Source organism: Pithys albifrons, chromosome 25 (assembly GCF_047495875.1).
Source record: "Pithys albifrons albifrons isolate INPA30051 chromosome 25, PitAlb_v1, whole genome shotgun sequence".
Taxonomy (NCBI): Eukaryota; Metazoa; Chordata; class Aves; order Passeriformes; family Thamnophilidae; genus Pithys; species Pithys albifrons.
In genome coordinates this window covers 5582127-5604234 of record NC_092482.1, presented here as the reverse complement: position 1 = coordinate 5604234, position 22108 = coordinate 5582127, and the positions used below count along the sequence as shown (strand labels likewise).

The window sequence follows — 22108 nt, the reverse complement described above, 5'->3', positions numbered from 1 at the left end:
GCACATTTCCTGGGAACTTGGCTTATTTCTCTCAGAGCCATAAAAGTCTGTGTGCTGGTTTAAAGGTGAACCAGCAGGGGAAATGAACTCACCACGAGAGAGATTATAAGTCAAACCTAAAATTTAATAATAATATTACAATAACAACACTGACACACAAGGGAAATTGCTTTCAACTCACAAACCCCAGCAGTATAACCCAGTGTCCTGGGGCACAAACCCAAGGGGGTTTGTTTGCCCTTGTGCTGAGACCCCTGTGGTTCCCCCAAGTCCAGAGCAAAAGGAAAAGAAAAACCTGTTGGTGCAGGCGAGGGCTGTGGTCTGGGCGAGAGCGGAGATCTCCTCCTGTCGAGGTCCTGCTGCTCCTCTGGATCCCACGAGAAGTTACCAAGGTCTTCTTACCCCCCACTTCTGTACCCTCAGGGAGCACCCAGTCCCTCCCCCTGGGCGGGGACTCACACAATGGGTGATTAACTCTGGGAGCCAGGGAGTGTTGAACTGTTGATGGCCCATTGGCAGCTCCGCCCCCTCAGGCTGGGTGTGAAGGTGATAATGGCTCCCTGGGCAGCTGCTGCCAATGGCCCATTGACCTTGGGGAATGAATAGAGGGGGTAGAATACACAGCTTTGATCACCCCCACACAGGGTTAGCTGGTCCCTCCTGCTCAGCTAGGACAGTCTGGATGGATGTTTCCAAAGAGGGAGTTTGAATCAGGGCAGAGCTGCACCTGCCTGGTTTGGTGTGAGGTGAGGGGTGTGAGGACACCTCGCCTTGGTGAGCCCCACACTCCACACAGCACCTGGCACCTGGTGGGGACAAACAGTGCTGCTGGATCCTGTGGCAGCAGGACCAGGCTTTCTTCTGCTGCCAGGTTCTCCCCAGCACCTCGTTCCTTGTCCCATTTTCCTTCAGCCTCGTGATCCGAGGGAGGGAAGGGCAGGTGTGGGGGAGCAGCTCTGCCTGGCTCAGCTCAGGTCCCACGTGGACACCTCACAAGGATCCCCTCTGATCCTGGCACAGCAAGGAGGCTGCAGCAACAAGGACAGAGGCCACGAGCGCTGCAGAGTAACTAATCCAGGAGAGGAAACCTGCTGGGAGCTGCTGTCTGAGGGAAATCCCAGTCTCGGGAGACTCAGGTGTGCTCCCCCAGCTGGGCAGGCAAGTTTGCAGCTCACACAGCCAGGCTGGGAGCAGAGTTTCCCTGAAACCCTCAAGCTGCTCTTTCCTGAAAGCTCGTTTCTGTGGGTTAGCAGATGTCTTTGTTGGAGCCCTGGGCCCCTGCCAGGGATTCCTGTAAACACTTGGCAAGGTGCAGGCTCTTGGCACGGTGCTGGCATGGGAGGGGGAGCTCAGGTCACCTCGCCGAGTGGCGGTTGGATGTTCCCACTCCCAGACAGGCTGTTCACTGCAAACAGCCCAGGCAGAGCTAACTCAGCATCCCTGGAACACCAGTTAATATTTTGGGTTTCCCACCTTTCTGGCCAAGGAGGGGCAAAGGGGCCCATGTGCTGGGAGGGGAGAGGCTGTTCCCAGAGCTGTGAAGTCCCACACGCCGGTTGGTGCAAGGACAACACCTGCTGGTGCCAGGTGTCAGGAACAAGGAGAGGCAACGATAGAAACCCACCTGTGACCAGGGGGCTAATTGAGGCCTGAGCAGCCAAGAGGTGCTGCCGTGGCCCTGGGAACTGCTCACACCACGCAGGATCAGGAGAGGGGTGTGAGAGAGGACCTACCGGGTGCCTCTGCTGCCATGGAGTCCCAGAACAGCCCGGCTCTTCAAGCCCAACTTGTTCCACCCCCTGCCATGGGCAGGGACACCTCCCACCAGCCCAGGGTGCTCCAAGCCCTGTCCAGCCTGGCCTGGGACACTCCCAGGGATGGGGCAGCCACAGCTTCTCTGGGCAATTCCCACTCTCCCATCTAACCCTGCCCTCTGGCAGTGGGAAGCCATTCCCTGTGTCCTGTCCCTCCATCCCTTGTCCCAAGTCCCTTTCCAGCTCTCCTGGAGCCCCTTCAGGCACTGGAAGGGGCTCTGAGGTCTCCCTGGACCTTTCTCTTCTCAAGGTGAGCCCCTCCAGCTCTCCCAGCTGTTACTTGGTAAGGATTTAGTTGTTACCACACAGGGACTGAGCAAGAGGATTCCCTCACTTAGGGATGGACTAAAAACCTGTGCAAGGGGGTTGCCCACACTCTGGAGGACCCTGCCCTGTGGCACCTGCAGGACCATCAGGGTCAGCTCCTGCTCCCCAGCTCCAAAGGCTTCTCTCCAAAGGGCTGACCCTGAAGAAAACACCTGGGTGAAACAGGACAGCCCCAAATAAATCATGTTAGAAGAGAAACGTCTCATAGCAAAGGTCTGCAGCCCCAGTCCTGGCTGTCAGTGCTGAGCCTGCCAATGCCTTAATGAGCAGCTCCAGCAATTAATTACCTCCCCTGGTAGGAATGAGCTGTTTCCCGGCTCCACATGGCTCTGTTGGCCAACAGTGCTGGCGTGGCTTTGCCTTTTCCCTGCCAGAGAGGAGAACCCTCCAGTGTTAAACTTCTGCTCCCCCATGGGAATTACCAGGGATCGTGTCTTCCCTGAGCCGTGGGTGGCACCACAGGTGTGGGATCCCAGTCCTGCTCCAGATTTTCTGACCTGCTGATGGGAGCCCCCAGGCTGCCTGTGGTCCCTGATCCCACCCTCCAGAGCCCCATGTCCACATCTTAAATCACAGCAACTCCAATCCTATACACAGGAACCGTGTGCACTTCTGGATTCCACCATTTCAGAAGGGTGTGAAGGTCCTGGAAAGTTTCCAGGGCAGGAGAGCCAAGCTGGTGAGAGGCTGGATGACATGTCCTGTGGGGAGCAGCTGAGGCCTCTGGGTTTGGAGAGCAGGAGGCTGAGGGGTGACTTTATGGCTCTGTGCAGCTTCCAGAGGAGGGCACATGGAAAGGGAGGTGCTGAGCTCTTCTCCTGGGGATCCAGGGACAGGATGCCTGGGAATGGCTCAAAGCTGCACCAGGGGAGGGTTAGACTGGGCATGAGGAAACATTTCTTTGCCTGGAGGGTGCCCAGACATTGGAATAGGTTTCCTGGAGAGGTGCTTGATGCCCCAAACCTGGCACTGTTGAAGAGGCATTTGGTCAGTGCACTTAATAATGTGCTGTAACTTTTGGTCATCAGGGGCTCAGGCAGTTGGATTGGATGATCCTTGTGGGTCCCTTCCAGCTGAAATAGTTCTATTCTATTCTTCCCTTTCCTGTCCCATCCTATCCTTCCTTTCTACATAAACATATAATACCTACTCAAACACTTTCTCTTCATTCTCACCCAGGTCCCTGTGTGATGGAGGCATCACCAACCTCATTTCCAGCCCCTGTCTGTCATGTAGCACAGATGCCAACACAGCCCCTGGCACCCCCAGCCCACTCTGACCTTCACCCCTGCCCTGCCCTGCAGCACCTCACTGGGCCAGGCTGGAGGGGCCTCTGCTGGCAGGATCCCAGTCTGGCTCCCTGAAGCAGCAGCTCCATCCAGTGTCACCTGGCAGAGCCATAAAGTCACCCCTCAGTCCTCATCCTGGTGGGACAGCACGACCCTGGCAGTGATGTCAGGGTGAGGTGGCCAAGCTGAGGGTGTGGGCCAGGCCAGGCCAAGTTCAGCAGCTCAGCTCCCAGGTGTCACCCCCTTGAATCATACAATCCTAGAATCAGCTGGGTTGGAAGAGACCTCTGAGATCATCAAGTCCAACCCTTGGTACAACCCCACTGTGATCACCAGATCATGGCACTCAGTGCCACGGCCAAGCTCAGCTGAAAACCCTCCAGGGATGGGGAATCCACCCCCTCTCTGGGCAGCCCATTCCAATCCCTGAGCACTCTCTCTGCAAAGAATTTCTTTCTCATCTCCAACTTCAATTTCCCCTGGCAGAGCTTGAGCCCATCGTGCCCCCTTGTCCTATTGCTGAGTGCCTGGGAGAAGAGACCAACCCCCACCTGGCCACAACTTCCCTTCAGGCAGTTCCAGACAGTGCTGAGGTCACCTCTGAGCCTCCTCTTCTCCAGGCTGAACACCCCCAGCTCCCTCAGCCTCTCCCCACAGCACTTGTGCTCCAGTCCCTTCTCCAGCCTCGTTGCTCTTCTCTTCTCAGTTGGGTTGGAAGAGACCTCTGAGATCACCAAGTCCAACCCTTGATCCAACCCTACTGTGATCACCAGGGCACAGAGTGCCCTGGGCTGGTGATCACAGTAGGGTTGGATCAAGACATGGTGGATTCTCTGTCCCTGGAGGTGTTTCAGAGGACACTCAGAGTCACATCCAGTCCCTTCTCCAGCCTCGTTGCTCTTCTCACTTGGGTTGGAAGAGACCTCTGATTATCAAACCCAACCCTTGATCCAACCCCACTGTGATCACCAGCCCAGGGCACAGAGTGCCCTGGGCTGGTGATCACAGTGAGGTTGGATCAAGACATGTTGGATTCTCTGTCCCTGGAGGTGTTTCAGAGGACACTCAGTGCCACATCCAGTCCCTTCTCCAGCCTCGTTGCTCTTCTCTGGCCCCGCTCCAGCCCCTCAATCCTTTCCTCAACTGAGGGGCCCAGAACTGAACACAACACTTGAGGTTCATCTCCCCATGATTTATATCCCAACGACACCACGGGGTGCCAGAAAGAGCTGGAGTCCAGGGACACTCCTGACTCTTTTAGGGAACATGAAGGCCACCAGCCATCCAGCAGGTTCTGGCCTCCCTCAGTGTCAGGAGGGGAGCCCAGAGTGCCTGGGGGCAGTGTGGGGGTCTGGGCCCTTCCTGGTTATTGCTGCCTGGTGGTACCAGGAGAAAGGGGAGGGGAAGAGGAAAGAAGCTGGGGAGAGATGTCCTGTGTGTTTGCCTCGGTGGGTAATGACTCCTGAGCACTCTGGGGGGTGGCCTGGCTGTGAGCAGAGCACCCTGTGAGACAGGGGCAGGAGCAGGGGTGGGGACACACCGGGGGCAGGAGGAGGGCAGAGCAGTGTCAGCTGCTCATCCTGCCGGTCCTGCCGGCACGGCTGGGCAGATCCAGCCTGGATGTCCAACCTGGAGCCCCAAACACACGTGGGAGTCACGGGGAGGCAGGAGCTGCTGGCAGGACTCACCCACCCAACACTTGGGAGGTTCTGGCTTTGTTTGGAGCACAACCACCCTGTCCCTGCTTCTTAACTCCTTCTACCTAAACATTTTCCTTCTGGTCTTTCCTAGAGCTTCCTGCTGGGAATGTATCTCCATTAACGACCTGGATGATGGGACACAGCGTCTCCCACCGCCACAACCCCGGGCGAGGGCGGATGGAGCAGAGCAGAGCAGAGCAGGAGCAGAGCAGAGCAGAGCAGGAGCAGGAGCAGGAGCAGGAGCAGAGCAGGAGCAGGTGCAGGAGCAGGAGCAGGAGCAGGAGCAGAGCAGGAGCAGGTGCAGGAGCAGGAGCAGGAGCAGGAGCAGAGCAGAGCAGAGCAGAGCAGAGCAGGAGCAGAGCAGGAGCAGGAGCAGAGCAGAGCAGAGCAGAGCAGGAGCAGGAGCAGGAGCAGGAGCAGAGCAGGAGTAGGAGCAGAGCAGGAGCAGGAGCAGAGCAGAGCAGAGCAGAGCAGGAGCAGGAGCAGGAGCAGAGCAGAGCAGAGCAGAGGGCTGTGCTGCCATCCAGAGGGACCCGGCGGAACGAGCTGTCTGGAGCTCCGTGCACTTCCACGGCTCTTTGCTCTTTTATTTCCCTCTGCCCTTGGCTTCTTTGAGGTCGAACTCACCTCCTTGTGCCATCCTTGTCACTGTCTATAACTCCCTGAAAGGAAGTTGTGGCCAAGTGGGGGTTGGTCTCTTCTCCCAGGCACTCAGCAATAGGACAAGGGGGCACGATGGGCTCAAGCTCTGCCAGGGGAAATTGAAGTTGGAGATGAGAAAGAAATTCTTTGCAGAGAGAGTGCTCAGGGATTGGAATGGGCTGCCCAGAGAGGGGGTGGATTCCCCATCCCTGGAGGTTTTTCAACTGAGCTTGGCCGTGGCACTGAGTGCCATGATCTGGTAAAGGGACTGGAGTTGGACCGAGGGTTGGACTTGATGATCTCAGAGGTCTTTTCCAACCCAATCCATTCTATGATTCTGTGATTCTGTGGATGTGGCACTGAGTGAGAATCCACCACATATTGATCCAACCCCACTGTGATCATCAGCCCAGGGCACTCTGTGCCCTGGGCTGATGATCACAGTGGGGTTGGATCAAGGGTTGGACTTGATGATCTCGGAGGGCTTTTCCAACCCAATCCATTCTATGATTCTGTGATCCTGTACCATGCCCTGTGTTCTTCTTTACCCTATTTCAGTGAGCTCTGGCTGCCTCCTGTGCACAGAGACCTCGGAGGGGCTCACTGTGCCCTGGGGAACAACGTGCCCTCCATCACTGCACTGCAAACCCACAAAACTCTTCTTTAAAGAGCCTGTCATAGATTTGCTGATGACAAATTCTGGCAGCCAGAAGTGAAGTCAGAGAAGTCCTGGTCTCCAAGGTCCAGAGGTAACGTTTTCATGCCAAGCTTGTTGGACCTCCAGGGCCCCTCCTTGGCTGTTGTATTTCCTTTGAAGGATAAGCTACACCCATGGAATCATGGAGTGGTTGGGGTTGGAAAAGACCTTAAAGATCATGCAATGCAACCCCTGCCATGGGAAGGGACACCTCCCACCAGCCCAGGGTGCTCCAAGCCCTGTCCAGCCTGGCCTTGGACACTCCCAGGGCTGGGGCAGCCACAGCTTCTCTGGGCACCTGTGCCAGGACCTGCCCACTCTTCATTTTGTGGGGTTCTTTGGCTCTTCAACACCCCCATTCACAGCTTTGCCCAGAACTGGAGCACAGAGGAACTGAAGGTCATGGCTCACAGCCCCTGCTGTTCTTGGCCATGCTTGGCTCTGTCTGGGGCTGTTCTCCCACAGCCAGCAGAGTCCCAGGCCCTGCTGCTCTGCTCAAGTGCTTGGGAAGGAGCCTCTTCACAGTTGCAACACATTTTTTGATGACTGATTGGGAAAGTTCATGCCCTCAGGAATCCTTCTGGGAGGAGGGCACGGTGTTGGATGAGGAATGGAAGGTTGTTGAGTTGTGTTGGTACCACACAGGTGAGCTCACAGTGCCAGTTTGTGTGAGAGCCAGGGATTGTAAAGATTCTGAGATACAGGAAATACCTGGGACATTCTTTTGGCACTGGGAGCCCAGGTGTCTATGAGGGATCTTCCCAGGCACTTCACTGCATCTTAGATAGCTGGAAACCTGCCCCTTAAATCAGAATTCCCACTTGGAATGGTGTTCCATTGCAGCTTAGGGTGCAATGGAATAGAACAGAAGAGAAATAGAGGAGGATAAAATTAATTAGAGTGGAGTGGAGTGGAGTGGAGTGGAGTAGAATAGAATAGAATAGAATAGAATAGAATAGAATAGAGTAACTTGTAGGAGGAAAAGCCATTGAGGGAGACTGTCATTATCCTTCAAAGTATTTTTTAGGTAAATTAGGAGCTGCTTTTTTTATTATCAGGATAAGCAGCAGCATCTCAGGGGACCATGACGTGGTCTGGGCACCTCTTCCTTTGGCCAGGGCAGGGCAGGAAAAGTGTTTGCTGCTGTGGGTGAAGGTGCTTGAGGCATCTGCAGGAAGGGAAAGAGCTGATGGATAAAGAAAACCCCATAAATAACCTATTTTCATGAAACCCACCAGGTTCAGGGTCCTTTAGGACATCGGTAGGGACAAGAAATTCTGATGGAGATGGATATTTATTTGGTGCAATCCTTTTGGTTTCTGAAGCTGGACAAAAAGGCTGAGACTTTCAGAAGTGCTTTGCTGCCTTTGCTTCCCATCCTGTGCCCTTGCGATGCTCACAGGGTGGCAGGAGAGCTTGGGAGCCCTCAGCAGATCCCAAGCAGATCCCACAGCAGATCCCACCTCCCTCAGCAGATCCCTCAGCTGATTGCTCAGCAGGTCCCACCTCCCTCAGCAGATCCCACAGCAGATCCCACGTCCTTCATCAGATCCCACCTCCCTCAGCAGATCCCACAGCAGATCCCACAGCAGATCCCACGGCAGATCCCACGGCAGATCCCTCAGCAGGTCCCACAGCAGATCCCACCTCCCTCAGCAGATCCCACAGCAGATCCCTCAGCAGATCCCTCAGCTGATTGCTCAGCAGGTCCCACCTCCCTCAGCAGATCCTTCAGCAGATCCCACATCCTTCATCAGATCCCACCTCCCTCAGCAGATCCCTCATCAGATCCCACCTCCCTCAGCAGATCCCAAGCAGATCCCACAGCAGATCCCACAGCAGATCCCACCTCCCTCATCAGATCCCACAGCAGGTCCCACAGCAGATCCCACCTCCCTCAGCAGATCCCACAGCAGATCCCGCAGCAGATCCCACCTCCCTCAGGAGATCCCTCAGCAGATCCCACGTCCTTCATCAGATCCCACCTCCCTCAGCAGATCCCACCCCCAAGAACTGGGGACTTGCTCCTTCCTTACTACAGCAGTTCATGAAAAACCTTCCTTTTTTTTTTTTTTTTTTGCTAGCAGTGAGGATTAGAGGAAATCTGGAAAATATGGTCTGAGGGAAGAGGGAAAGAATTGGGTGGTTTGGTGCAGAGGAGCAAAGCCTGGGACAGCTGGGGATGAGTGACCTCCAGCCTCCCCTCCACAGCTGCACTTCCTGCCCTGCCATGGTAAAGAAGGGAATAAACTGCTCACTGTGTGCCTGGAGAGGATGAGGAATCACGGGGTGAAGGTGTGGGGAGAGCTTTGCTCAGACACTGGGGACAGGCTGAGGAAATACGGGCAGGGCCAGGACAGTGTCTGGGGCTGAGGCTGCTCTGGGAAAGTTTTAAGGTGGAAAGCAGAGCTCCAACAAACACCCATCCTGAGGGGGTGTTGGAATGGGGGATTGGGCAGTCAGGGCAGCACCCCCAGCTCTGCTCCTCTCCTGCTCTTCCCAGCAGCCTCGTGGCTCCAGGCAGGCTGTCACTGTCCTCAGCCAGATCCTCTTCTCCCACAGGGGATTCCTGGATGGTTTCACTCCCCTCTTTGTCTCTGCAGCTGCTGTGCTGCCTCAGGCCCACGGCAGGTGGGGGAAGGATGGAGAACCCCCCTGGGGACATCCCAGAGGGACTGTGGAGCTGGGGGAGTGCTGTCCAAGGTCTTCAGACTGTAAAAACTTCCTTTTTGGCTTTTTGAGAGTTTAAATGAGAACCCTTTGGATGTCACCCAGTGAGGTCAGAGCCCCCCAGGGCTGTGCTGGGCAGTCAGAGTACAGGAATTTGGGATCTCAGTGGCCCTGTTATAATAACACACTTTTATTAAAATGTGTTACAAGGCACCTCAAAGCCCACCCAGTGCCACCCCTGCCATGGGCAGGGACACCTCCCACCAGCCCAGGGTGCTCCAAGCCCTGTCCAACCTGGCCTGGGACACTCCCAGGGCTGGGGCAGCCACAGCTCCTCTGGGCACCTGTGCCAGGGCCTGCCCACCCTCCCAGCCAGGAATTCCTTCCCAATATTCCACCTATCCCTGCTCTCTGGCAGTGAGAAGCCATTCCCTGTGTCCTGTCCCTCCATCCCTTGTCCCAAGTCCCTCTCCAGCTCTCCTGGAGCCCCTTTAGGCACTGGAAGGGGCTCTCAGGTCTCCCCAGAGCTGTCCCTTCTCCAGAGCAGCCCTTGCTGTGCTGCTCAGGGCTGGCTGGGGCTCAGTCCTGCATCTCCAGGCCAGCAGGGATGGCTTTTCTGTCCAGGCTGCCCCAGCGTGGCTCAGTCACACCTGGGGAACATCTCAAGATGCTTCCCTTCTGTTTGGCTGAGGGGCTCTGGCTGCATTCCCAGCTCTCCCCAGCCTGGGAATCACATGCCTGTATGTAAATACAAAGTGGCTCATGGTGCAGCTTTGCCACGGGGCAATTCCCTCCTGGAGAAGAAACAAATGTATTGGATGCTGCTGAGAGACAAGGCAGCCCCATAACCATCCTGCTGCCTCCAGCTCCTCCACCCTCTCCTCCCAGGAAGAAAAACATCCATGAGAGGACTCTCAGGAACACATTTGGGAAAGATTTCCCCTGCTGAGAAGCAAAGGCCTTGAGGACTCACCTCCACCTGGGTTCTGTTATGGGGTGTGTGGCTCTGCACACGCTGACCTGGGAGGGAGAGCTCATGTTCTCCCAGAGAAATGGCCACGTGTTTGTGCAACAGTCACATCACAGACTTGGGAAGCCTCATTTCTGTCTCCATAAAGTTTCCTGGAAAACTCCATAAAAGAAAACACAATATCCACTTTAAATATCTGTCCTAGTTCAGCAGGAGGGACCAGCTCACCCTGTGTGGGGGTGATCAAAGCTGTGTATTCTACCCCCTCTATTCATTCCCCAAGGACAATGGGCCATTGGCAGCAGCTGCCCAGGGAGCCATTATCACCTTCACACCCAGCCTGAGGGGGCGGAGCTGCCAATGGGCCATCAACAGTTCAACACCCCCTGGCTCCCAGAGTTAATCACCCATTGTGTGAGTCCCCGCCCAGGGGGAGGGACTGGGTGCTCCCTGAGGGTACATAAGTGGTGGGTAAGAAGACCTCGGGAATTTCTCGTCGGATCCAGAGCAGCAGCAGGACCTCGACAGGAGGAGATCCCCGCTCTCACCCAGACCACAGCCCTCGCCTGCACCAACAGGTTTTTCTTTTCCTTTTGCTCTGGACTGGGGGGAACCACAGGGGTCTCAGCACAAGGGCAAACAAACCCCCTTGGGTTTGTGCCCCAGGACACTGGGTTATACTGCTGGGGTTTGTGAGTTGAAAGCAATTTCCCTTGTGTGTCAGTGTTGTTATTGTAATATTATTATTAAATTTTAGGTTTGACTTATAATCTCTCTCGTGGTGAGTTCATTTCCCCTGCTGGTTCACCTTTAAACCAGCACAATATCCAAATCCTGAGAACTCCCTATTTAGTTTGTTTACAGTTTAACGTCCTCCTCCCTGGCTCGGGACTGCAACACCCTCATGTGTGTGTTGGGCTGGAAAATGTGACGTGTTGGGTAATTTTCTTCCTGACTTCCCTTTTTGAAGAAACAGAGAAGAGGAAAGGGCACAGTTTTACCCCCTCACAAACAATTAATGCTGGGGGGTGGGCAGGGAGTCCTTTCCCTGCACTGGAATTGTGGAAAGGAGGAAGGTGCCCTGACTAAACAAGTGGAAGAAGTATCAGAGGAAGGTAAGAAAGAAGAAGTGAAGGATCAGTATAATTTACCAAAACCTCATGTTTTTAAAGGGAATGATTAGTTAAGGTGATTAGTTAAGGGATCACAGAACATCCTTATAGAATCATGGGATGGATTGGCTTAGAAAAGGCCTTAAAGCCCACCCAGTGCCACCCCTGCCATGGGCAGGGACACCTCCCACCAGCCCAGGGTGCTCCAAGCCCTGTCCAACCTGGCCTTGGACACTCCCAGGGCTGGGGCAGCCACAGCTTCTCTGGGCACCTGTGCCAGGGCCTGCCCACCCTCCCAGCCAGGAATTCCTTCCCCATATCCCATCTATCCCTGCCCTCTGGCACTGGGAAGCCATTCCCTGTGTCCTGTCCCTCCATCCCTTGTCCCAAGTCCCTCTCCAGCTCTCCTGGAGCCCCTCTGGGCACTGGAAGGGGCTCTGAGGTCTCCCTGGAGCCTTCTCTTCTCCAGCTCTCCCAGCCTGTTTGCAGAGCAGAGGGGCTCCAGCCCTTGGATCATTTTCCCAAGAAATCTCTCTGTTCATCTGTTTTGTTCTCAATTCCATCCTTCCATCCCAGGTCCCAGAGAGGTCTCTGAGTCTCAGGTGTGGGGGGTTCAAGCAACCAGGGGCAGGTGGGAGTGCTGGATTCCCTCCTGTCCCTCACGTGGGCACCACAGCAATGGGGGATCCTGTCCTGGCTGATCCATCCCTATTGCACAGGCATCAAACCATGTCCCTTTTGCTGTCCCCAGGGACCCTTGGGCCCTGGCATGGCTCTTTGCCACCCTGGAGGTGCCACAAGCCCAGCTCACCCCTCCCACACCCCCTGCCCCACTCCCTGTGCCCAGAGTGAGCCCAGCCCTGCCCCACTTCGGTTCTGGGATCAGGTTGAACTCCATCCAACACCCAAAGCAAACCCTCTGGGGGTTTGGGCCCCTGGCAGGGGCCCTGCCTGGGCACAGGGATGTCTCCAGAGCCTGGGTTCAGTCCCTCACCTGCAGCACCCCACAGAGGGAACACGTGCTCATCCCTCCTCACACCTGGGACAAGGGCAGAGACTTCTAATGGGCTTTTCCCCATCCTCTCCCACCAGGCTGAGGTGTGAAGCAGCCCCTCTCCTTGTTCCCCAAAAACTGTTTGCTGCCTAATTTAGGGTCATCTGCAGCCAGAGCTGTAAGTCCCACACTTGTGTCCTGCAGCTGAGAGGCCTGGGCTGGGATCAGACCTGGTTTTTGGAAAGCCCAACCCAATCCTGAGCAAAGGCAGCAGGAATGGCACGAGTCCATCCCTTAGGACCTGGTCCTTCTTCAGGGCTCCTGAGGGACAGAGTCTTTCTTGGTTAACTCTGGAACTGCAGACTGATAAAGCACCTTGTTTATGTTTAACCCTTCCACTTCTCCAGCCTGTCTGGGCTTCTGACCAACAGAGCTAAAAAAATTACAGAAGACACAAACAAAACCCAAAGAAAAATCCTGGAAAGCCTTTTCAGGCCCAGTTACTTGTGAGTTCCTCCTCCTGCTTCTGGGGGTGACAGAGGAGGGTCCATACAGTGTGTGCAGCCTCAACAGGCACTTCCCTCCTGGAATAACATCACTTCCAGTTTTGGAATCCAGGCTTTGCACCCAGGTGTTTCCCATTGGTTGGAGGAAGAGGTTGAAATCAAGAGCAGAGAGTGCAAGGCCAGGAGAAATGACAAATGCAGATTTTCTGCTGGGTCTGGCACAGGGCCATGCCCATGCTGGGGATAAACCTGTGCCAGGCACTGCCCACATGGAAGAAGTTCCTGCTGCCCCAGGAGCAGTGGAGCACATTTCCCTCTTCCCCAAACCAGACCCCCTAGAAGATCATTTGGGAAGTCACTTGATTCATTCCTCTCCCCGGGTCCCTATTTATTATTGTTTAAGTTGAAAAAGCCCTCTGAGGTCACAGAGTCCAACCACGGACTCTGCCAAGGCCACCACTGACCCACATGCCCAAGTGCCACATCCACAGGGTTTTAATCCCTCCAGGGGTAGGGACTCCACCCTGCCCTGGGAACAGGGCATTTCTCACACAAGAACTCTCAATTCTAGAATTAGGAGGACTAAAATGACAAGATAAAAAGGGGGCAGGGGAAGGACAAAATGAAGAGACTGAAGCACAGACCCCAAAGAGCTGAGTCCCGAGTCAGTGGTGAGGCTGAATAAGGCCAAGCACCAGATGCAGAGATGCATTAGAGGCACCACAGAATCCTGGGATGGCTTAGGTTGGAAGGGACTTAAAACTTTGCCAGTGCCACCCCTGCCCTGGGCAGGGACACCTCCCACCAGCCCAGGGTGCTCCAAGCCCTGTCCAACCTGGCCTGGGACACTCCCAGGGCTGGGGCAGCCACACCTGCTCTGGGCACCTGTGCTGCCAACACTTTGGCTCTCTAGAGCCCAGGTGAGCTACAGGTGTTCAGGTGGTAACACCTGCTCTCCTACCCAGGGACTTCTCCTGGTGACCTCCCCCAGCAGCTCCTCTGCTGCAGCTGCTTCCCCTCAGAGCTGGTGGTGGCTCCAGGCTCAGCTCCAGGCAGGAGGGACCCTCTGCACAATTACTGGAGGGGTTAAAGAGTCTCAGAGCCTCAGTGCAGAGGAGCTGCTGCACATGTCACCCTCCCAGCAGCAGTGGGGGCTCCAAGGACACGAGTAAAGCAGGAGAGAAGGAAGAGGGCAAGTGCTTTGGGCCATCTGCAGGGACAGGGAGCAGTGAGGGAATGTTCTTCCTTGCTGTAACACAAGAGAAACACCCTGGCAGGATGAAACTCCAAACCAGATGGTATCACATTCCCCTCCCTCCTCTGCAGAGCTCCTGGGGCAGGTTGCACAGAACCCCACACAGGAATGCTGTGGGTAAAGTCAGCCTTGCACAGGCTGTGGGTGCCTGGGCACTTTCTCAAGGCCAACTGCAGCTCTTCCTCCTCCAAAGTCCAGGGCTTTCCTGGAGGACTTGCCCCCAAATCCATGGATTTGAACCAACCTTAATGAACCCAAAGAGCCAGAGCTGCTAGAACAGGGTTGGGGTGAGCTGAGGCCCCTCAGCACGGGGGTGACAACGTGCCAGTGCAGATGGGACAGCAGCTGGGCATCAAACCTCACCCTGCCCCTGGGCACAGCCTCTGAACCCTCAGTCCTTGGGCAGGACTTGCTCCCGGAGGGGCACAATTATGCTGATATTTACTATGGAAACAGGCAAAGGCCACTGGTAGGTGCCAGTCCATGGCACTGCACAGGTCTGGGTACAGCCAGGAGAGTGGGGAGAGCACAAAGGAGCAGGTGGGGGACACAGTCAGAGCTGCCTCAGCCATAACCATGAGCTGCTTCACACCAGTGGCACCTTCTGTGCCTGTGGGACACTCCCTTAGGGGGGGTAGTTTTGGCTTTAGTTTTAGCTAAGCCTCAGTTTAGCAGACTCAGAGAATCTACATAGATTAGGAGGGACAGGTGGCACCTGACTTAAGGAACCAAGGAAATATTTCATACCAGGTGATGCAAACCTGAGGTATGAATACAGTGGAGTAGGAGTGTTCTCTCAGCTGGCATCATGTCTGCAGCACAGACAGGACATGCTGCTGCTGCTGCCACTGTATCACATTTTGGTTTAGTTCAGGGAAGTAGAAACACTTTGTTGTTATTCTTTCTGTTCTTTGCTGGGTGTTTTTGGGGTGCTTTATGCATGTAGAGTAATGAAATCTGGGTTTGGTGCGAGGTAGGAAATTGCTCTATATAACTTGTGTGTGTGTCATATTGTAGTTTTCTTTTAATTTTCTGTATGAACATATATAGTTTAAGTTTAAACTGTGAGTTTCCAGAGGTTTTTTCCCCCTCCCTTTTCTTGGCAGGGGGAGGGATCTGACACTCTGTATTGGGTAGTTGGCATTTTGCCATTTCAACCCAAGACAAGAGGTCCTGCCCGTCCCCCCAATTGCCAGCAGTGCCCCCAGAGTGGGGCAGCTCCAGCTGCAGCTCTGGGGTGGGCAGACCCCTCAGCACCTCCCACCGAGGAGGCACTTCCCAACCAGCATCAGGAGGGGACAAGGGCCACATCCCCTTGGAGGATCCAGCCCCTTCCCAGCCTCCTGGCCGTGCTCCTGGAGGGGGAGCTCAGCAGCTGGGAAGGCACGGGCAGGGAGGGCATCCCAGCACTGCCATGAGCTGGGGGCACTGCCCTGGGGCTGAGAACCTCACTCTGGGGGGCACAACACCCACCCCGACCTGGGCAGGCACCGCCGCCCACCCCGACCATCCCTTTGGCAGGATTGGAAGCTGCAGGCTGGAGAACTTGGAGACATCCCGGGGACTGGCATGTTCAGGGGGCCTGGGAATGACCCACCCAGGGCCACCACCTGGCACAGCACGGCCAGGCAATGCTGTTGCCTCCAAGCTTGACATTTCCCCAGGGCTTGGAGTAACACCCACCGTTCCTCATCTCCCTTTCGTGGCCAAATCCAGCACAAAGAGCCATCCAGCTGCCTGGGCTGTGAGAGCAAAGAGCCTTCCTGGGTGCCCTTTGGACCCTTGGGGACCATTTTCCTGCTGGCAGGGCTGCCCTGGCAGCGTTCCTTGAGGCAGGTGTGGGGCACACAGGTAACCAGACCCACAGCAGCCCTGCTGCTCTCACTGCTGCCAAGTGCCAATAAATACTTTATTTACCAAAACCACATTAAAACACTCCCCAGCCTGTCTCCTCCTGCCTCAGGATGTGGGGGGAGGCTTGGAGAGCTCCCGCAGCAGCACCAGCTTCATGGCCAGCAGCACCTCCCGGTGGCCAAGGCGGCTCCTCCGGCTGCAGTGGGACAGCCTGGCAGCCTCCAGTGCCACATCCCCGAGGAGCCAGGGGCTGCCCAGCCCAGCCAGGGCAGGGACCACCCAGCAGGAACCGCCAGTGGGCCATGTCTGTGGGGAGAGAACCAACAGCATCAGCACAGGCTCTGCAGCTGCTGGCACTGCCCAGCCCCAGCCCCCACAGCGTCATTTTGGAACCATAGAACAATCCAGGATGGAAAAGCCAACAGGATTATTGAGTCCAACTGTTCCCCCAGCTCACTGTTCCCCAAGGCCACCATTAATCCATGTCCCCAAGTGCAACATCCACATGGCTTTTAAACACCCCCAGGGATGGGGGACTCCAGCACTGCCCTGGGCAGCCTGAGAGGAGTCAAAGACCTCCCAGCTCAGCCCACACAGCAACCAGGGCTGGGTACACTGATGAGCAAGCCAAGCTTGGCAAGCAGGAGGTTATACCCCAGCCTGGTCAGGACTACCTGGTTCAGGAGCTTGTGCATGTAGGCAGAATAAGCCACCTTCTTCTTCTGCCTGTGGGGCCGGAGGCACAGGAGGCTCTGCCTGGCACATCCCTCTGCTGCCCTTGCCCTTGGGGGCTCAGGGAGGGCAGGGGGGCCTGGGGGCCCTGGCTCCATCACTGCTGCTGTGGCTCCAACACCTGTGCCAAGGGAGAGCAAAGCAGAAGCTGAACGTGCTGCTGCCCTCACACCTCACCCCCCCCTTCCCAGGGCACTAATCAGCATCATGCCAATTAGGCACTTGCAATAACACCAAAATCATCCAGCACGTTGCATAAAACAAGAGCAGGAGACACCTCCCCATGGAGCAAAATACACCAGAAAAGCAAAGCACAAACAGAGCCTCTCAGGGGACATTTCTTTTGACTTCTTTCTTCCCAACTCACCTCTGAGAGCTCCTCCAACCTTGTCCTCCCCCAGGCACAGAGAGGGTGCTGGGATGTGCTGCCAATAAATAGGGAGGGGGGTCATTGCTTGCAGCTGGGGCTGCAGCCTCAGGGCCCACCCAGACCCTGAGATGGGCTCAGTTGGTTGGTGCTGATAGAGCCAAGGTCATGAGATCTATTCCTGTCTGGGCAAATTTAAATGCTGGACTGGATGATCCTTGTGGGTCCCTTCCAACTCAGACTAATCCATGAGCTGCAGGGATAGGGACAAGGACAGCCACACCACACCACCCCACACCTGCACCCCCATCTCCTCCCCCCAAACCAGCCATTCTTGCCCAAAGTGTTCTTTGGGGTGAAACTGGGCCTGCTCCCAGGCCCCCCCTACCCCAGTACCCCAATTAGTATCAATGTAATTAGCCTGAGGCAGCTGGTTCTGGGGTGCTACTGGGGTGTTCCTGGGGGATTTTTATGTGGCTTATTCTGTATTATTTTGGGGAGTTTCTGTGGGTTCAGTAAGGGCCAGAGTGAGCAGGGCCTTGGGGGGGCACCCAGGGGTGCTGGGGGCAGGACTGGCCCCTGTCTGTGGGTCCTGGGGTGGCAGATCCCCCGGGTGCAGGGTCTGCTTTCTCCCCTGTCCTGTGGTGGTCTCTGAGTGCAGGACCATGTTCTGGGGTGGTCTCTGAGTGCAGGACCATGTTCTGGGGTGTTCTTCCTGCTGCTGGGGTGCAGGAAAAGGGGGTCAATGTGTTCAGGAGGTGGCCCCATCCTCGGGGGGATGAGTGTGGGTTTTTTGGGGGGTCCCTGTGGTGCAGCCCCACACCCTGCAGGGTATTTGGGGGGGGGTTCCCTGCAGTGCAGGGCTATGGGAGCAGGATAGGGGGTGGGGGTCCCTGCAGGACACTGTGAGAAGGGATCCTGGGGACAGGATTTGTCCCTGCTGGGGGAAAGGTGTCCCCAGGTGCAGGACCCAGCCCTGCCCCGGGATCGAGATTCCAGAGGATGCAGGAAGGGATCCTGTAGCACATCCCAGTGCAGGATCCACCCCGGAGGTGGAGAGGGGGTGGGTTTCCTAGGATGGTGGATGTCACCCCTTGTGGCCCTGTGCTGGTGGGGGGTGCTGTGTCTCCCCCAGTCCAGACTGTGACCCCTCAGCACCCTGAACTGGGGGGGTGGGGGCTCTCCTGGCACAGCAGACACCTCAGGAGGTAAAGCTGCTCCTATGAGGGACAGCACCCTCTACTCTGGGGGTCTGTCCCGGTGCAGGATGTGACCCCCTAGTGCCCTGTTCTGGGGGTGGGGGTCTCCCCAAGTGCAGGATGTGACCCCTTAGCACCCTGTCCTTGGGGAGGGGGCGGCCCTGGCGGCAGGACACACCCCAGGAAGGCAATGTCCCCCTCTGAAGGACAGCACCCTGCATTCCCTCATCCTGAGGGTCTCCCCAGGTGCAGAATGTGACCACTCAGGACCCCATGTTGGGAGGGGTGTCTCCCCATGTGCCGAATATGACCCTTTACCACTTTGTCCTTGAGGCAGGGGCTCCCCTGGGAGCAGGACACACCCCAGGCAGGAAGATTCCTCCAGCTGAAGGACAGCACCTACCAGGCCCCCATCCTGGGGGTCTCCCCAGGTGCAGAATGCGACCCCTTAGCGCCCCGTGCCTGGGGCAGGCGCCTCCCCCGGGGCCAGAATACACCGTGGCAAGGAAACTTCTCCCTCCGAAGCCCCCACGCCCCTTTTCCCTGTTTTGCCGCAGATTCCCATCCCCGCTGTGTGTCCCCCCCCATCCCCGCTCCGTGTCCCCCCATCCCCGCTCCGTGTCCCCCCATCCCCGCCCCGTGTCCCCCCCAACCCCGCCCCGTGTCCCCCCCAACCCCGCTCCGTGTCCCCCCCAACCCCGCTCCGTGTCCCCCTCCCCGCTCCGTGTCCCCATCCCCGCTGTTTCCCCCCTATTCCCCCTCCGTGTCCCCCCCATCCCCGCGGTGTATCCCCCCCATCCCCGCTGTGTGTCCCCCCCCATCCCCGCGGTGTGTCCCCCCCATCCCCGCGGTGTATCCCCCCCATCCCCGCTGTGTGTCCCCCCCATCCCCGCTGTGTATCCCCCCCATCCCCGCGGTGTATCCCCCCCATCCCCGCTGTGTATCCCCCCCATCCCCGCTGTGTGTCCCCCCCATCCCCGCTGTGTATCCCCCCCATCCCCGCTGTGTGTCCCCCCCATCCCCGCTGTGTATCCCCCCCATCCCCGCTCCGTGTCCCCCCCAACCCCGCTCCGTGTCCCCCCCAACCCCGCTCCGTGTCCCCCCCATCTCCGCTGTGTGTCCCCCCCATCTCCGCTGTGTGTCCCCCCCATCCCCGCTGTGTGTCCCCCCCATCCCCGCTGTGTGTCCCCCCATCCCCGCCCCGTGTCCCCAACCCCGCTCCGTGTCCCCTCCCGCAGTGCTCTCTCTGGCCGGCAGGGGGCGCCCCCGCGCTGTGCGGGGGGTGGGGGGCAGTGCTCTGTGCGGCCGGCAGGGGGCGCTGTGTGTGCTGTGCGGCCGGCAGGGGGCGCTGTGTGCCCGGCCCCGCCCCCCGCAGGTGACACTCCCCCCCCCCCCCCCCCCTCCCCTCCCCTCGGGAGCGGATCCCGATCCCGATCCCGATCCCGTCCCGGACCCTCCTGACCCGGGACTGGCCCATCCCATCCCGGTCTCACTGCCGGCCCCGCCGTGCCCGTGCCCGCCATGGCGGAGCAGGAGAGCCTGGAGTTCGGCAAAGCCGACTTCGTGCTGATGGACGCCGTGACCATGCCCGAGTTCATGGCGAACCTCCGGCTGCGGTGAGTGAGCGATGCGGGACCCCCGGCCGAGCCCCCCGGGGGTTATCCCGGCAGCCCGACCCCGGGGGGTTATCCCGGCACACATAGAGGGGTTATCCCGGTACCCCCCATCCCGGGGGTTATCCCGGCACACACAGGGGGGTTATCCCGGTACCCACCCCGGTGATTTTCCGGGCACACATCCCGGGGGTTATCCCGGTACCCACCCCGGGGGTTATCTCGGCACACACAGGGGGGTTATCCCGGTTCCCATCCCGGGGGTTATCCCGGTGATTATCCCGGTACCCACCCCGGGGAGTTATCCCGGCACACACGGGGGGGTTATCCCGGCACACATCCCGGTGATTATCCCGGCACTCCCATCCGGGGTGTGGGGGGTTATCCTGGTACCCACGCCTTGGAGGGGTTATCCCGGCACACACGGGGGGTTATCCCGGCACACACGGGGGGTTATCCCGGCACACATCCCGAGGGATGTTATCCTGGCACACGCACCGGGGAGGGTTATCCCGGCACCCATCCCGGGGGTGGGAGAGCTGGAACCCCCCCGAGCCTCCGGCCCTGTGGGCACGGAGCGAACCCGCAGGAAACTGAGGGTTTTCTCTGGAATGGGAGAGCCGGGCGAGGTGCTCAAGGGGCACCGAGCCTGGCTCTGGAGAAACATCACTCTGGAAAACTGCCCCGTATCCCTCTCCAGACCCACCTGCTCCGGGGTCCGCCTCCCTCGTGGGATCAGGGAATGGTTTGGGGGCAGAGGGATCTTAAGGACTTTAGTTTTAAACAGTGTGTTGTTGATCTTGCCCTGTATCACAGAATCATGGAATGGTTTAGGTGGGAATGGATCTCAAAGCCCACCCAGTGCCACCCCTGCCCTGGGCAGGGACACCTCCCACCAGCCCAGGGTGCTCCAAGCCCTGTCCAACCTGGCCTGGGCACTCCCAGGGCTGGGGCAGCCACAGCCTGTCCCTCTGCAGGATTCTCACCTGAGCTGACACTCTGCAAAGTTGCTTTGGAAATCAAAAAGAGCAATAAAAGTTTCCAAGTCCAAGGTTGCTCCTTCCTGCAGGAGCTGCAGCTTTATCACTTCCTGGTCTTTATGGTTTTATTTCCCTGCTGGATGGGATGGGTGCTGGGAAGATCCACGTTTTCCTGCCTGTCCCTCGGAGAGATGCCCATTTTCCTGCCCGTTCCCTCTGGCAATGCCCATTTTCCTGCCCTTTCCCTCTGGAAGTGCCCATTTTCCTGCCCATTCCCTCTGGCAATGCCCATTTTCCTGCCCACTCCCTCTGGCAATGCCCATTTTCCTGCCCATTCCCTCTGGCAATGCCCATTTTCCTGCCCGTTCCCTCTGGCAGTGCCCATTTTCCTGCCCGTTCCCTCTGGCAGTGCCCATTTCCCTGCCTGGGGAGGTGCCCATGGCCCTGCCTGTTCCCTGGGGAGGTGCAGGCAAATCCCTTCAGCACCACCAGCTCTGCTGGGGCCCCGAGGCTGCGGCTCTGCCTTTCACTTTCCACTATAAAACATTCATGGAGCTCTTCCCGATAAACTCTGGTGCCCCTCGTGCAAGGATTTGAGCAGTGCCAAAGGGATCCAGGTGGGACTGACTCGGGGCTGTGTCCCCCAGGCTTTGCTGCCTGGTCCTCTCCTACCACTTGGGTTGGAATCACAGAATCCCAGAATCAGCTGGGTTGGAAGAGACCTCTGAGATCATCACGTCCAACCCTTGGGCCAACCCCACTGGGATCACCAGATCATGGCACTCAGTGCCACGTCCAGTCTCATCTTAAAAACCTCCAGGGATGGGGAATCCACCCCCTCTCTGGGCAGCCCATTCCAATCCCTGAGCACTCTCTCTGCAAAGAATTTCTTTCTCATCTCCAACTTCAATTTCCCCTGGCAGAGCTTGAGCCCATCGTGCCCCCTTGTCCTATTGCTGAGTGCCTGGGAGAAGAGACCAACCCCCAGCTGGCCAGAACTTCCCTTCAGGGAGTTCCAGACAGTGCTGAGGTCCCCCCTGAGCCTCCTCCAGACTGAGCACCCCCATCAATGGCTGGGCAGGTCCCTGTGCTTGGTGGATGCACCTGAGGGTGACTTTGGCTGTACCAAAGGGAAGAGAGGTGGGCTGAGCTCCCTCAGAGGGCTTAAAACTACTGAGGGAGGAGGAAATAAAGCTTTTCCTGACCATTGTGGTGCCTCCTCTGGATGAGGTCTGTAGGTTTTGAGGTGTGGCTGCATCAGCTGTGGGTGCTCAGGAGTCTCTGTGGTGCACAGATGGACCTGTGTGTCCTGCAGCTGTAACACCCTGGGAGGTTCCACCCTGGGAGGTGTAATATCAACCAGTGTACTTTATACTATGTTTTTCTT

The 22108-nt window shown here is 57.3% G+C and overlaps 1 protein-coding gene across 1 annotated transcript in view; it reads left to right on the top strand.

Annotated features, from left to right (window-relative positions):
- Positions 1 to 19536: 19536 nt before the first annotated feature.
- Positions 19537 to 22108, top strand: part of MYO1D (myosin ID) — a 215458-nt gene continuing 212886 nt past the window's right edge. The window contains exon 1 of the mRNA XM_071577407.1: positions 19537 to 19744. Coding sequence (XP_071433508.1) covers positions 19650 to 19744 — 95 coding nt within the window. The 5' untranslated portion in view covers positions 19537 to 19649. The remainder of the gene's footprint in view (positions 19745 to 22108) is intronic.